This window comes from Scardinius erythrophthalmus (assembly GCF_964197995.2).
Source record: "Scardinius erythrophthalmus genome assembly, chromosome: 23".
Classification (NCBI taxonomy): Eukaryota; Metazoa; Chordata; class Actinopteri; order Cypriniformes; family Leuciscidae; genus Scardinius; species Scardinius erythrophthalmus.
Genome location: NC_138243.1, coordinates 24,485,961 through 24,502,928, shown reverse-complemented (window position 1 = coordinate 24,502,928; position 16,968 = coordinate 24,485,961). Strand labels below are relative to the sequence as shown.

The following is a 16,968-nucleotide window of genomic DNA, read 5'->3' as shown; positions in this document are numbered from 1 at the left end:
ATATAAAAAATTCAGATTTTTTTTTACAAAATAAAATTATGCTACAATAAAAACATCACATTATTTTCACCATTCTTTCACAATATTCACGTGTATTCACATCCGTATTAACAGACATTTAAAAATGTACAGATTTATAAAATTCAGTCCATGAAGGCTGGTTTACATTTAAGGACAAACTTTTAAAGTTTATGATTATTTTTGGTATTCATTTCTGAAACAGTGTGTCTAAGACAAATCCAAGAAAATAAGAAAAAAATATGATATTTCATGATCTATGTCATATGCATATTTAAATATATGCAATTACAAAATAACAAATGAATTCCCTGATCTCTACCATAAGTAATTTCAAATATTTCTTGAGCAGCATGTTATGTTGAAACCACAGCAGCCTTTATAACTCCTAATGTGAGTTTTGTTACCAAACTGAACTCATCCTCCAGAAAAATCGATTCCATTGATCCGTTGAGAGTTCCGTCTGAACCATGATGTGCTTCTTGCAACGTTCATGTTAAGTGGCTCCATCCTGAGGAAACATAGTCCACGTTTTTGTGCTCTTCAGTCTTCACACAATGTTGCTCTCCAGCATGGGCTCCCGCAGGAAGATCCGTTTAAGGTCAAAAGCACTGAGGTTGACGGTCTTATAGCCCCCGTCCAGAATAAGCTCAGCCACGGCGAGTCCGACCGCGGGAGACTGCTGTAGTCCGTGACCGCTGAAGCCCGTGGCAAAGTACATGTTGGGCACTAGAGGGTGCAGTCCTACAATGCCATTCTGGTCAAAGGTGTTGTAGTCGTAAAATCCAGCCCACGCGCTTGAAACCTGACAGATAAAGCAAAGTGCTTAATTTGGAAAAAAACTAAGCGGTAGAAATGACCTACACTTTCTAGTACGCACACACAGTTCTAAGCCATATACTGCACTTTACCATCTTAAAAGCATCAGAAACTGCTAAATTAGTCCCAAGACAAAGAAAGCTGAAGAAAACTTTCTCTTCACAAAGTGGATAACATGAATAACAATTCTATATTACGGCTTTCACCTTCAGTTGTTCAAATGCAGGAATGCGATTGGCCAGATGATGCCAGACCTTCTCTTGAAAAAACTTGTCGTCCACATCAAGGTTACTGATATCTGGTTCTTCTGTCTGCAAAAGGCAGAAGTAATATATGAATGAATGAATACATGCATGCAGACTATGAAAGTAATACTTTTGAGTTCAGATCAAAACATGCTTATACCTCCTCTGGTGACATTCCCGTGAGGTAATTTCCTCCCAGTCCCTCTCGCCTACAGTAAACCCCTGAATAGTCAATCAGAAATGGAGTATCCAACCCTGGTCCATCGGGGCAATGCACCACATAAACAAACCTGTGAGAGATACCAATGATGCAGTCAGTGAGACTCCACCATTATAGCATTAATGTCATTTTAATTGTTTGGAGAATGGGATTGATGAATGGATTCAATTAATTAATTGCTTAAATCGTTTAATTAATATATTACTACATTCAAAATATATAGCCTATAGTTTTTAACATAGTCTTATGTAATAGTTTTATTAAATACCTTTGTTATAAACAATATTTAATTAAATATTTTTTTCAAAAGCTACTTTACAATATTTAGCACTGCTCAATGTATACTACAATTAAATAATATTTATTTTTATTGAATACTAATGATAAAACATTAATACAATATAATATAATACAAATTTCAACAGTTGTTTTAGATTAGAATATTTAGCACTGCTCATTCATGTTAAATTAAAATTAACTATAAATGTTTTATTGAATACTAATGATAATTATAATATAATATAATTAGTGCTGTCAAATCATGATTAATCATTTAACATAAAAGTTTTTGTTTATATATGTGTGTATATATATATATATATATTATTCCATTTTTTATACATATATATATATATATATATATATATAAAATATACATATACATATATTATATATATATATATATATAATATCTTTCAACAGTTATTTTAGAATATTTAGAATAATATATAATATCTTTCAACAGTTATTTTAGAATATTTAGCACTGCTAAATTAAATTACAATTAAATAATTTGTGTGAAAAATTATATTTAATTAATTATAATATTTAAATAATAATATAATATAAAAATATTCTTTATTTTAGAGTGTATGCCACTGCTTATTCATCCGAGTAGGTAAGAAACCATTGCAAATTACCATATAAAAACTTCACAAGAAAATGTAAAAAATGTGAACAAACATGAGTCTTAACCTCTTTCTGGGCTCCACAGGAAACGGAATACCAGATATGGATTCTTTCGGTCCTGATCCGATGCCTAGCATGGCGGCGATCTTCCCTGAGTTCGCACCGGCTGCATTTACCACAACGGCACTCTCCACGGGCTGATACTCCAGACTGTTGGGCATCTGCACCTAAAAACACATCACTTCTATCTGTAATGCTATCAGTGCACTTAAACTTTAGAGCATCTATTTGAAGGCGATGAAAACGAGCGTGTTATTCTGAGATGTAGCATAAAAACTTACATTGACATATTTTATCCTTTTGACATCAACAAAGTCTCCATCTGCGATTTCTGCCACATTTGAAGAGCATCTAAAACCTGGAAACCACATTCAAAATTTGAAAGTTTTTTTTTACAAGCAAACCTCTAAATTAAAACAAATAGCTGCGTAAGAAATCCTGCAGTATTATTTTGACAAAAATTGTAATTGTGAATCCTGACCTGTGACCTCTCCGAAGCACTGATAGACTCCCATAGACATGGCCTTACGTCTGAAAGCGTTAAGGAGAGACCAGGGATCAAACCAGCCCTCGTTCTCTAGTCCTTGGTGAGGAATAAAAACGTTACTCAGTAACGAAGCTCACATGTGAGATGCACCAAAGATTGGAAAGCATTCACCAACCAAGAGAAGCCAGAGCGACGCCCTCTGTGTTTATCCAGGGGAATCGCTCCTTCAGCTGGGACGGTGACAGGAGGGCGACCTTCGCACCAGCGTGTCTACGAATGAATCTTAGTTTTATTAATCTTTAACTTTGTATTGTGAGTCTGTTTATCAGATGATAGGAAAGGTTGAGTTAACACAAAGCAGTTTCGATATCCGGATATTAAATCGGTGATTCAACTTGTCACCTTTGAGTGCGGTAGTTTTCCTCCATAATATGAGCTGATTTCTCGCTGGCGAGAAAGAGATATCCTGAATGATTAAACTGCAGATCAACGGGGTCTTCATTTACCACCCAGAGATGATTCTGTGGCATTTCAGCAGAACAGAAATACAAATTTACAACAAAATATTTATTTAAAGTCTCCAGAAATACTAATACTTAGTCTTCATGTAACAATTTCTGTATGTTACAGTGTATTTTGTAACAAGAATAGTGTTTCAGGAAGCTTTTAACAGTGCAAAATAAAAGGTTTTACATTAATGTTCTTCAGGAAATCAGCCGAAGTCATTGACAGCTGGATGTTTTCTTTCAGGGAGAACTGCTGGCGAATTCCACCACATGACAGCACAGTCGACGCCTGAGAATACTGCAGAGAGAATTGTACGATGAACAAAAAAAAAAAAAATTACACACACACAAATATATAACTCTAATTCTGAAAGCAATCACATCATTACCAGATGGCACAAGCTGATTGGCTCTGCTGATCCTGGATCCAATAGAATTGCTTGTTCATATTCAGAATTTAAATAGTCTGGTTCAGTGTTTGCTGTTAAGCTAGTACACTATCAGAGTTCCACTGAAACCCTCCACCTCCCCCAGCTCCACCTGCCTAGATATTATACGAGATTCACGTCTGTATTTTATGCAGAAGCAGCATATCTTAAATGCTCACAGCAAAGTGTCTGTGTATCTATTAGCAGTAGCAAGTGTGTGTGTGGTTTTTTTTGGTGCCATGATTTTAATATATGCCAGTTCACCCAAAACATTACCGTAATTGCATCATCATTTACTCACCTTTATGTTTTCATGTTTAATTCACAAGAGAGAAAAACTTTACAAAGAGCGGATGGGATTGTTCCCAGACAGACTCAAATCCCTAGGCGATAATAATTCTTTAATTCAGTTTCATTTAAATTGAAGGGGTTGCACTGTAAATCTAATTTGGTTTTGTTGTATAAATAATTGACGATGCAGGGAAAAAGGATCATAATCAAATATATGTTCCTGAATATATTTAATTTAAAACTTATGTGCATTTTATGAACTGAGGGTTGTGTTACCATAATAGTGATATTTATCCAAGTTACGATCATTTTGCTTATTTTACTCTGATATTCATCATTAGACCTTTCTCAGAGTAAACCTAGATTGAATATTTCAAATCGAATTAAATGAATATAGATGTCCACTTGTAACTATTAGATTAAATTTCATTCTGTTTTCCCTAGACATGAATATGAGCCAATGTCTGTTTGAAGCACTACACAAGAAAGAAAATCTACGTGCTTGACCGTCATGAGGTAAATATTTTCTTTTTTGAGGGTGAACTTTTAAAAGACATGATTATTAACATCCCACAGTATATAGCCGATTCTGTCTCAAAACCTTTGTAGAATCAAAAACATGCTCACTAGTTTTTGAGACATGCTCCTAAGTGCCCTTGGATAAACTCACAGTAGGGTCTTTCTCCACCACCAGCACTCTCAGACCGTCCCTCACTCTCTCCTTCCTCTTCAGCCAGTATGCGATGGACCATCCCACGACTCCCCCTCCTACAATCACCACATCGGCCCTCTCAGGGGGCAGGCCAGGGGTCAACTCAAACGGGCTCCAGTCACTGCCGGGCATCGCCGCGGCCACTTTCTCCCGAAATGCCCGGAACTGAGCTTCCAGGTCTGCAACGAGTTACATATGACAGATAATAACCTAAACATTTTCTGAGTAAATGTTTTATTGGCTGGAGATAGAGGTTACATCATTACCAACAAGTCTAGAAACCATACTGTGTTTGTAATATTGTTAGATAAGGCAGCGGAATTTTTATGTTAATGTAATGCTGGTTTGTGGTAAATTTCTCCTTCATACATATACATGTATGAAGAAAAACCTTATTTGTATTTGGTAATTATCTTATACCCCAAAAATGCAAAAGAGAGAAATATACTAACAAACGGACTTAAATGGTAATAGAGAATTTTTTTATTTTTATTATTATTATTGATTTTTTTTATTACTGTTTTTTATTAGTCTGATAATATTTTTATGCAGGAGGAGGCGAATTTACAAATCCTACTATAGTGAACGCCTGACTTATGAATATTAATTGAGCACCGTTACGTCCGCCCTCACTGATTTGCTGAGAGGAAAGAGGTAGTTCGGCAGTTGGCCAATCAATGGACAAATGACTACTGCCAGCCAGCCTTGGCTCATGAATATTGATTAGATTACGTGACTGGACGCTCCGAGGAAGTATACCAAGCAACGCCACTTACGCCAGTATGACCAAATTAATATTAATAAGCTAACCCTTCGCATACTAGGATTAGAAACACGAGAATGTATGGAGGGCACGCGTGAATTAAATGTCGCTCTGCAGGGTTTAACGCCATACCGGTATAAATACATGAAGTATATTAAGTGGATCAACTCACCTTTATTAAAGTCCTTTTCAGTTCTGCTGCTGCTTTTAAAACTCCGACATGGCGCTTTCGGAGCTCTGAAAGCCGGGACGGAGGCGAACAACTTGCGCCACATTGCAATTGTCGTCAGACTGTTGTCTTTATTGAGGAAAATAACTCCAATCACCTTCCCACACTGACACGCCGCTCACAGTGGAGCGTAAAGACATTTGGCCATGTGAGCATGCTCACAATGACGCCACAGCAAGACCAGCCCACATGGTTTCATGAGTGGCCAGTAGGGGGCGTGTACACAAGCTGCTAAAATAATTTCTCCCTTATATTGTGTGTGATCGATGTTTTTGAATTTTCCCAGCCGTTATTTGAACTATAAATACGAAACTCGGTGTTGCATTTTAATTATTATAACTTAAAGATTATTTTTAATGTATGTATGGGGGAAAGATCCGTTCAATTTCAATGCATTAAAATGGACTGCTTGGTTCTCGGACCAACAAATCTTGGTGTAAGCATATTGGGGGTGTGATATTGATTGGGGCAAACTTGGGCGTGCATGTGAATTTATTGGTTAAAAAGAAAGACACTGATCAATTTTCTCCCAGTCACTCTTTTATTCACCCATTTAAAGACAAATCAAACCGTTATCTGGCCAGTTGATTGCAGAAATGACTTCTGAACATTTTTAAACATTTATCCTTCACCTTTTCAGGTGATCATTTGACACCTTTCTGCCCCGAGTACAGACAAAACATCATATTTGAAGATCAAATTTAAAAAACAAACCAAGAAAAAAAAGGTATGAAAAGAAAATCTCTTTCAGCAATTACAACAAAAGTATAAAAAAGTTTTCAGGCTTTCTCCTCAGATCGTTGGAAGGGGGGCAGCAGACGTTCAGTGCTGTGTGTTCGAGAGAGGGGGGTGGGATTTTGAGTTTTACGTTCTTGAGAGGCCACGGTTGTCAAGGTCTTTGACCTATGGAGGCAAAGCAGGAGATCATCATTGGAAGTTAGGATGGTTTGGAAGGACGACAACGGTTAAAGATGCACAAGTGAGTTCAAGTTTACCTTGTATATCCTGACGAGCCAGTGCTCTGTAGTATACGCTTCCTCCAGCACATCCAGCTCAAAGTCCTTGTTGCCAATCTCAGCGTTACGAACTCTGTCGTAACCAGGAGGACGCTCTGAAATGAAAGGTAAACATAGTTCTAGTCGTCCAAAACTTCTTAGATTTCTTTTGTTAAAACCATGAATTAAAGTTAACATGAAACAGCACTTGCAACCTAATGTACTTCTGTAATGACACTTATTCGTATGTGAAAATATTATATTATATAATTATTAGAGGTGGGCATAGATTATTTTTTTTAATCTAGATTAATCTAGATTAATTTTGAAATTAATCTAGATTAATCTAGATTAAAATGGCTCATTTGAATTCTGCCGAAGGCATTCAGAATATGTGTGCTACCCAAATAATGACTATAAAAGTCGGCTAAGTCTTTGAGAACGGGTTTCTCAAGCCAGGTGGCGCATTAGACCAGGGGCTCATCTCCTGTTTCCAAAATGCATCACAAACTGCTTGAGAAAGCTGTTCTACTCATAGACTGTAAAAGGTTACTTCTGTACTGTTACCGTCCGTAGGCAACATAGGCCTATGTTATTATCAACTACTATAGGCTATCAATTAGGGATGGGCGATATGGCCTAAAATCTATATTGTGATATACATTGCAGCCTCTTGCGATAACGATATACAGTATATTATAATATATATTAGTATATTATTATATTTATTATATATATATATATATATATATTATATATATATATATATATATATATATATATATATATATATATATATATATATATATATATATATTATTATTATATATAAAACCATTTCAGAACAGGTTACACAGACCCTGCTAAACAACTGCTAAATTTATTTTTTTTAAAGGGTATATGTAGTTTTGAGAACATATATTGTGCAAAACTGTAAGTATACAACATAATTTTGCAGATAAATAAAATTTAAGTACACTAGCTGCAGAGATCTTAAGTAGGTCTAATGTTTATTATAGCTTTGAGCTTATGAAACCCCAAATTTAAAGTTATAATATTGTCTAACTGATGTCTTTTCAGTTAAAAAGAAACACAACAACGATTCTTAAAATCGGGCGTAGACAGAGATTATGTGTTAACGTTACACCACTAAGATATATTGGAATAGAATAATACGCGCGCTGGTAGGCTATTCAGTGATATCATGTTTCGTTTTGAATTTGAGGTGGTAGAACGGATTAGTCGTGTGTTAACTTACCGAACCGTTACCCCACACACTCGGATAGTTTGCTGCTGTTTGTCGGACGGCTTAAATCCGAACCAAGTCCAAATAATGGATGTCGCAGCTTTCACTTTCAGCCGTGTTTACTTAAGATGACGACGAATATGCGTTGCAGCCGGGTTTACCTCGCGGCCGCGGGTAGATTGCGTCATCATAGCTTGTGTAGTAGAGCCATCTCCCAACCCAACTTGGGGAATAGATTAACGGCGATATTTTTTTTTATCGCGCGATAAGAGTCTCGCGTTAACGCAGCGCGTTAACGCCGATAACGGCCCACCACTAATAATTATATTATCATAATAAAATAACATTACATAATACAAATATTCAATATAATAGGAAATATGAATCAATAAGAAAATAAAATATTATATATAAAATAATATTAAACAAATTCATGTTAAATAAAATAATATTAAGAAATAAAAAGAATATAAAATTAAAATAGTTAAATATAATATTGATCAATATAAAAATTATAATAAAACAATATTACTGTAATCAATAAAACAATAAAATACTCAAAATAATATTAAATACCAATATAATAATTATATTTAATAAAATAACACTAAATGATAATAAAATATTAATAACACATAAACATACCATATATATATATATATATATATATATATATACACACACACACACACACACACACACACACACACACACACAGACACACACACACACATATATATATATACACACACACACATTAGGGCTGTCAAACGATTAATCGCATCCAAAATAAAAGTTTGTGTTTACATAATTTATGTCTGTGTACGGAGTATAATTATTTTCTATATATAAACACACACACATGCATATATATATTTAAGAAAATGTGTTATTTATATATAAAATATTTATATATAATATAAATTATATATAATATAAATATATATACATAGTATATACAGGCAAATATTTCTTAAATATATACATGCATGTGTGTGTATTTATATATAGAAAATAATTATACACAGTACACACACATGTATTATGTAAAAACAAACTTTTATTTTGGATGCGATTAATCGCGATTAATCGTTTGACAGCCCTAATATATATATATATATATATATATATATATATATATATATATATATATATATATATATATATTTATTTATTTATTTATTTATTTATTTCCCAACAAGACAAAATGTAATGCAGGATCATTAAAAGTGGGCGTCACAATGTTAACTGGAAAAACATGGAACGGAGCAAATATTGTAAGTAGCTGAACAAGTAGATACTCACTGGCTTCGGTGTAGACCTGGCCGAAGCGATAGTAGCACATCTTGTACATGAGACAGTTGAGCAGGACGGGGGACCCTTCGCGGTCCACACGGAACTCTCCGGTGGGCGTGTAGTAGTCGTGTTCCTTTATGTGCTTCCCTGTGTCCGTGCTGCCCCCGATACGGACCATCCACAGGAACTTATTGATGTCTAAAAGAAATTCATGTAAACTTATGAAATTTTTTACATGTTATTCAGGTTTCATCCAATCTAGATATTACAACTCAAATGTTAAGGACCACAAAGCTGCTTCGATGGTTCAAAATTAATCTAAGCCCGTACCATCAGATGAATATCCCGTCAATCCACCAAAGATCACCAGGACGTAGCTAACATCCAGTTCTCTCATAATCTCATAGGCTTTCTCCTCTGTGGAGGCCATAGCCTGCAAAGATATTTAGAAAAAGATGTTTTATAAAAATGCCTAAAATATATTTAATCCACTATATATCTCATTATAAAAATTGTAAACAGCAAAACTATATTCCTTAATCACCTGACCAACTCTGGAGATGTGAGTGTTATTCCAAGTGTTGTTGTCAACTAGAATCGTTCGATTGGCCATCGCTGTTATTTGATACCCATAATCCCACCACGACATGACTTTAGCATCCTGTACACAAACAAAAGCAATGTGAGATTAGCAAAACTGTTCGGAATCAAAAGAAGCAGGAAGTTTATGATGGTCAATGGATTGATAGATCCCACCGACCTCCGGTGTGTTGTGTCTGAGCCAGTAATAAGCCTCTCTGAAGTCATCGAAGATGATGCGACTGCCGTCGCCACCGCGAGCGGAGAGCACAATGGAGGGGGAGGAGTAAGCCTCGCTGGTCACCCAGGTGGAGTGGAAAGTGTATGTGATGAGGAAGAACGCCATGACCAGAATCATCCCACTCGCCACCTACGGACCAATCAGAGCAGAGAATCACTGAGTGAACCAATGACACAAGCAAAACTGAGAAAGATTACACAGAGCATTGATCGATCGTACCTCATTCTTGATTGGGTAGGTGGAGTCCTGCTGCTTCTTGGATTTCTTGTCCGGCCGGCTGACATCCAGGTTTTTCATGTAGGTGGTGAGGACCTGAGAAACGCCAATGCCAGACAGGATGCACATGACGGGGGCCAGGACCAACATGAGACGTACCTGAGCAGAACAGATAAAACTAGGGTCAGAGCTTCCACTGTGAAGAGAGAAACACCAATAAACCAACTTCTAACCAAAATAAAGTAAAGGTGTCTTACCATGACAGCTGAGAAGTACATGCTGGTGACGCCATACATGATGATGAAAATTGTGGCATCAGAGAGGTTGTTAAAGCAGTAATAAAGGCCAACTGGAGAAACAAGAGATGACAGATTTAACACATTTGATGCAGTGTTATTATTTTTTTTATTTTATTATATTCTTAGTTTTGTCATCTGCAGCTTTAAATGCTCGAGCGCTTTAAAGCAGGATGGATTCTGATTGGCTGTCAATGTTTTGATCATTCATCAGCTGGAGAAAATAGTTCTGAAAGTGATTCCAATGATATTGCTTCTCTGTGCAGTTATCGTTATATATGTGGTGTGGACTATTCTTCTATGTTAAGAACGATTTTTAGGACTAGTGTGAACAGGCCTTAAGACATACATTTAGAAGTGGCAACAGGAGCACAAATACAAGGGACAGTAAGCAGAATTTTTTATTTTTTATATAAAATTAAATTTGAAAATAGATGAGTAAATACATTTTTAAATCAAGCACAGAAGAGGAAGCAATAACTTCCAGGTTTATAGATATGTGTCTGATTGTATGCATATTTCTGCTCTCTCCTATGTGATTTGTTAGACATTGTTGTGTTATATTCTTACATTAATTTAAAAAAAAGTTTGTTAACATTGAAAACACTGATCCGATGAATCCATATTAGATATGGAATAACGATTGTATCGATTGCATAGTTACACCACCAGGTTTTGACAGGTGACTGTTAAAAATGTATTTGTCATTGAATCGTTCATTCAAGAGATTTGTTCAAAAACACTGATTCATCCAGTAATGAAAAAAGTGAAGTATTTATGAGCAAGTCATTGAATGAAACCCAGTTTTTTTAAATAATTCAGATTAATTAAACATTTTAAATAGACTGCAGCAATTTACATTTTGTCAGAACTTCTAGTAAATTACATGTTATGTTCTGTCTGTTCAAAATAAAAAAATGTGTGTGATTCTCAAATTATCCAGAATCGTGCAGCTCTAATCTACGGAGCCCTAAAGGGACAAGGTAAAGAAAAAAAATAAGATGGGAGAAAAAATAAGTCAATGCTTTTGCGTTCCCCAGAGAAACGTTGCGCTCCCTCGCAAAAACGTTTGTGTTCCTTCGCAAAATTTTTTGTGTTCTTTGCGAGTGAACAAAGTTTCTCAGGTGAACGCAAAACATTTGCGAGACAACGCAAAAGCATTGCCAAATAATTCTTCATCCCATCTTATATATTTTTTCTTCAACTTGTCCCTTTGGGGCTCCGTACTAATCTATATGCAAAAAGTTACGCATTTAAAAAAGAAACTCAAGAAGATGCTGTACCTGGAAACATGAAGACCAGAAGCTGCAGGTCAAAGTAGTAGGAGGACCAGGTGGTGGGCTGGTGCTCAGACACAGAGGCGATGATGGGGATGTTGTTCTTGGCGTATGAAGGATCCAGCAGAGAGTAAAAACGGCCAGTCCAAGGTGAGATTGTCCCTAACATAAGCCAATACAAAAACAAACTATTTAAAAATAATATTTAAATGACAAAAAAAAAAAAATCATCATTATTAAATTCAAAAAGGTAATCATTTTATTTAATTACCTGTCAGCATGAGCACACCACCTGCAGAGAGCAGGATGATACCGACCAGCGAAATGACACTCTTGAACAACACTTCAAACTGTTGCGTGTTCAGCTTGCTCCGGAGGTAATCCACAAAAGCGTGAATCTGACACAGGCCAAACACTCCGAATGCAGCCATGTGTTCAGAGGACTGGACAGGCTACAGGAAGAGCGGGAGAGATTACTTATCTATTTGGAAGTTTATAATGATAGCAATTCCTCGAAGCTGATATTCAGCTCCTCACCTGGAATCCAACAAAAGAGATCTGCATGGAGAGGACGGTGCCCAGACAGTAGACTGTGCAATAGGCCACATAGATGCGATGAGAGAAACGGCCGGTCAGCATCAACACCAGCACGTGCAGCGGAATGAGGTTGATCAGAAACACGTAACCACCCCAGGAGGACACCTGATGCCAACACACAAAGTTGTTGTTAATGAAATCACTTGTTTTGTGTATTTAAATAAAATAATGATTCAACTGAAAACATACATTAAATGATCTGCTCTAAAACAACCCCAATTCAAAGCGACAATGGGACTGCAATTTGGCTCACCATGTAAAAATAAGCCAGCGCACACATGGATGACCAGTAAACGGAGCCCGTCTTCACTGCTTTGATCCACATGTAGTACGTCAGCAGCATGCAGAAAATGGCGATTCCTATATATCCCAAAGGAAACAAAATTATATATATTATATATACAGGGTTCCCAACACCTTGGTTTACTTCAAATTCAAAGACTTTCCAGATCCAATACCCTCAAATTCAAGGACTTAATGTGTGTGTGTGTGGGGGGGACATTTCAAGTGAGAGTAAGGTTATATTGTGTTATCTTGTAAGATACATTGTTAGTTTTGCACAACACAAAGTACCTCACGCGTGAAACACTTAACGTAACACGTAATAGCGCGCAACTAACGTAAATCAAGCAAGCTAGTATACATAGCTAGTATGGGCCACGCAAGCTAGTATAGGCCACGAAGAGTTGGCGAAATAAAACATTAGCGGACCAGAGAGAATAACATGAAATTTTTTCAAAATAAATTCAAGCACTTTCAAGGACCTGTATCTATGCATGTTTATTTAAAAAAAAAAATCCAGGGCCTTGAATTTTTTTTTTTTCAGATTCACAAACTTCCAAGGATTTGTGGGAACCCTGTATATATTATTAACATATAAATGTTTTATGTGTATACTAAAAATTAATAAACCACACACACATACACCCCCGTTCGAAGGTTTGGGGTCTGTAAGTAGTCTCTTATGCTCACCAAGGCTGCATTTATTTCAAAAACAGTAATACTGTGATTTTGTTTTTAAATAACTAAATCATTTTAAATTTTCTATTTTAAAATGCAGCTTGTTCCTGTGATGCAAAGCTGAATTTCAGTTTCTGTGTTCTTCTTGACAGAAATTCTAAACCTTTTTGACGACTACTTATTAAAAACATAACATTATACACAATACCTCTGAAAGAAGACTGTACCTTCATTGTCATAAGAGCCTGCCACAGAACGAGAGATGTATCCAGGGACGACTGCGATCATGGCGGCAGCCAGAAGCCCTGCGCCCGCATCCTGAAACAAAGTGTTACTTCAGTTAGATTGAGCCGTTAGTTGATAATCTGGACAATTTTGGGCCTAACTCTACCCTTCCGACAATCCCAGGTAAAGTACCGATTATCTTGATGGTTCTACAGATTATCGTACCAGATTTTCCTGTGGTGTGAGGTGTGTTAAGAGGCCACACCCATCTCAGATCATAAATATCCAACATGTTGAATATTTACAATCAGAATTCTGCAGTGTGGGGGAACCCTGAGGACAAACGCACACACACTCTGTAGATTTCCACATGGAACGAAATGATACCAAATAAGAGAGTGAGCTGACAAAAGCATAACAACCACAGTCATGGTGCAGCAGGCCCAGCACAAACCTTTCTCTCTCTTTTTCTGTGAATTTTCTATAAAAAGCAGACCAAACATTATTATCGGCATTTCTTTTTGCCCGTCGTCCTCCATGTTTATTTATTCTAGAGTCACATTTGACCGCAAGAGATTTTGCGAGATTTCTCATATTCACAGTCGGGACTCGGGTTGTTTGTGAATGGAATAGTGTGTCCACACACTATAGGAACAAAACTGTTAAATCTATGATTTTATTTATTGCCAGGTTTGAGATCTCACACATTTTGAACATTTTCGTGTGGGCTAGCCTTTAGATAGATAAATTATGAGCAGGTACCACTGATTAGGGTGTGATGGGCGAGTGCTGAGGTTCACCTCACCTTGAGCTCTTTGGTGAAATGGTAGGTGACAATAGCGGTGAAGGAGGAGAAGAGAGGGGCGAGGAACACACACACATTGCGGATGTCGATTGTGATGTGGAAGAAGTGCAGCACGTGATACAGAGCAGCAGATGTGATCATCAACCCTGTAGACAAAAAAGAAGAAACACATGACATTTAATTTGGCAAAAGGTGATGTATAGGTTTTAAATAGATGCAAAGGTCACTAACAAAATGACAGGGTGGTTGCTATACAGAAGCTACAGTGTTTAAAGTGGTTTTAGCCTGCTGCTATGAGGATGCCAGGCTCTCTAGCTGGTTGCTAGGGTGTTGCTAGTCAGAGTCCCTAAATATGGTTCAAGTTTATGAGATCTCCGTCAAGTTTTGATTTTCATTAGGCAAAAAAAGTCTAATTAAGTAAATTAAAGTAATGATACTACACAATTTAATGTATCCGTTACACATCAAGTTACACATTGAAGTTTAAATGCCAGATATACTTCAAGCAAAATCTATGAACAAACTGGTGTGATGTTATATCAAACAAACTGGAGAGCTTTGGATTATAGTATAAATTGGAGTTGTAATTCGAATTGAAAACAGCACTGACACTATTTTTTTCACTGCCAACAAGAATTCCTCTCTACTGGAAATAATATTTTCCAGGGCAACATTTCATTAAATAAAATGACATTGTTGCAGCTTGACTGAAGCATTCTGAGATTTGGTACTTGGCTCAAGACAACAATGGAAGTGCAAGTATGTTGCTATTAATTTTGAAATGAGTGTCCTTCAGCTGTACCGGGATAGATGGTGCCTCCTATAATCCTCCCAAGTGGATACCAAGCCCGATCATCAAACCAGTTATGGAATTTGTAAAAACCCTCTTCTGTCAAGAAGCGAGTGGTCCGGTAATTGAAATACCTGTCATTAAACAAACAGTAAACTCAGTTAAACAGGTTCTTCGGATGCTGTCAAAATAACGACCCGAAAGCTGTACTTACGGATCAAATTCATGGATGACGCTCTCGAACCGCAACACGGAGAACAATCTGGTGGAGAACGCTGGAAGAAAATGACAAGAATTAGAGGACAGTTGGCATCTAGTCAGGAGTTCTGATATAAAGGGACATGCATCCACTCACACAGGACGGCTGCCATAGACAGGATGAGCAGCTTCAGCAGGGTGTCCTGTTTCTCATAGGACAGTCGCAGGAAACCCATCTTGGTCATCTTAACACACAGGAGGCAGGACTAACTCTTGATACCTGACAAAAGGGACAACAACAGCATGTTGAATTGTAACTTAAAATATAACACTTCAGGGGGGAAAATGCGAGACCAGTGTAGGATAGGACTCCTTTAGTAACAAACTATGTACAAGCAATAAACACATGTTTCCAGATGTAAACTTCTAAATGATTATGCAATTTTTTTACCTGATGAAAGAGGTTTTTCTAAATCCATTAAGCAACAAATACGAATTTTAGGGGTAAAGCAGTTTAAGAAATCGATCAATCTGCACATTTTATCACCTATTAAAGTGTAAAGTCTCGGTGAAAACAGGAACAGTCAGTGTGTACACAATTCATATGCAAAATCCTACTAACTAATACTTAAACTCATACGTACAGGCAGATAAATCAATTCAGAGAGCATCAACATGCACATTAACACTGTGTTTTCATGACAAACTATTCGTGAAAATAAACTATTAAATTCTTCATTAGCTCATTAGCTGCTAGCTAATATCACACCTATGTCACACTTTCACAAGCTATTTTATCATATGTAAATATATTATTTAATGCACATGGGTAAGTATAATGACAACAAACCCGTATAGTTACGATAAATGAGCTTAAAAATAATAAATTTGCACAATTACCAGTCTTATTCATCGGCTGTTCACTCACTCCAGCCCTTCCACACTCTCACACACAACCCTCTCTGCGTTCAAGACCCGCCCATCCACGTAGAGAGGGCGCTAATTGGCTCAGCGTCGCAATCCACAAGAATGGCTTCCGCTGATTGGTCTTCGAGATGTCATTCAAGTGTGTCAAAAAGACGAGTTCCGCATGGCGCTCCAGATATGACGTGTCCTAGTGGGAGAAAGACAGTCAGCACTGTGGAGTCCATGCTGCACTCAAGTCAACTTTAAAACTTGAACTTTTAAGTTTCATGTCAAGGATCAAGTATCATAACATATTTATGTTATTTTAATTATTAGATAACATTCCACGTACACGTTCATAATGTCAAGAAGGGAACAAAGTATTTTCAAAAAAGTATTTTCAAAGCAAAGTGTTTATTTAGGATAGTTGTCTGCTTTGTCTTGCAACAAAAAGTGACTTGAGTCGTCTGGTGTATTGTGACTGATACATGAGATTAGAAAAGAAAAAACAAAAAAACAATTTTCATGAGCTGAACTCAAAGATCTAAGACTTTTTCTATGTACACAAAAGGCCCATTTCTCTCAAATATTGTTCACAAATCTGTCTAAATCTGTGTTAGTGAGCACTTCTCCTTTGCCGAGATAATCCATCCA

At 36.6% G+C, this 16,968-nt stretch overlaps 2 protein-coding genes across 2 annotated transcripts; both read right to left on the bottom strand.

Annotated features, from left to right (window-relative positions):
* Positions 1-27: 27 nt before the first annotated feature.
* Positions 28-5,852, bottom strand: foxred1 (FAD-dependent oxidoreductase domain containing 1). The gene is made up of 11 exons (XM_081353976.1): positions 5,631-5,852; positions 4,654-4,874; positions 3,452-3,562; positions 3,161-3,279; positions 2,934-3,028; positions 2,753-2,854; positions 2,553-2,629; positions 2,278-2,438; positions 1,243-1,372; positions 1,044-1,148; positions 28-823 (listed from the first exon to the last, which is right to left on the bottom strand). The coding sequence occupies exons 1-11, from the start codon at positions 5,731-5,733 to the stop codon at positions 569-571; spliced, it is 1,479 nt and encodes a 492-aa protein (XP_081210102.1). The 5' UTR covers positions 5,734-5,852; the 3' UTR covers positions 28-568.
* Positions 5,853-6,163: 311 nt separating this feature from the next.
* Positions 6,164-16,522, bottom strand: stt3a (STT3 oligosaccharyltransferase complex catalytic subunit A). Its single transcript, XM_081354649.1, has 18 exons — positions 16,309-16,522; positions 15,566-15,688; positions 15,425-15,485; positions 15,223-15,344; positions 14,421-14,566; positions 13,618-13,708; positions 12,684-12,790; positions 12,371-12,535; positions 12,105-12,285; positions 11,840-11,995; positions 10,518-10,609; positions 10,264-10,419; positions 9,985-10,173; positions 9,769-9,885; positions 9,555-9,657; positions 9,234-9,422; positions 6,683-6,798; positions 6,164-6,590 (listed from the first exon to the last, which is right to left on the bottom strand). The coding sequence occupies exons 2-18, from the start codon at positions 15,651-15,653 to the stop codon at positions 6,552-6,554; spliced, it is 2,118 nt and encodes a 705-aa protein (XP_081210775.1). The 5' UTR covers positions 15,654-15,688; positions 16,309-16,522; the 3' UTR covers positions 6,164-6,551.
* Between the last annotated feature and the right edge of the window lie 446 nt (positions 16,523-16,968).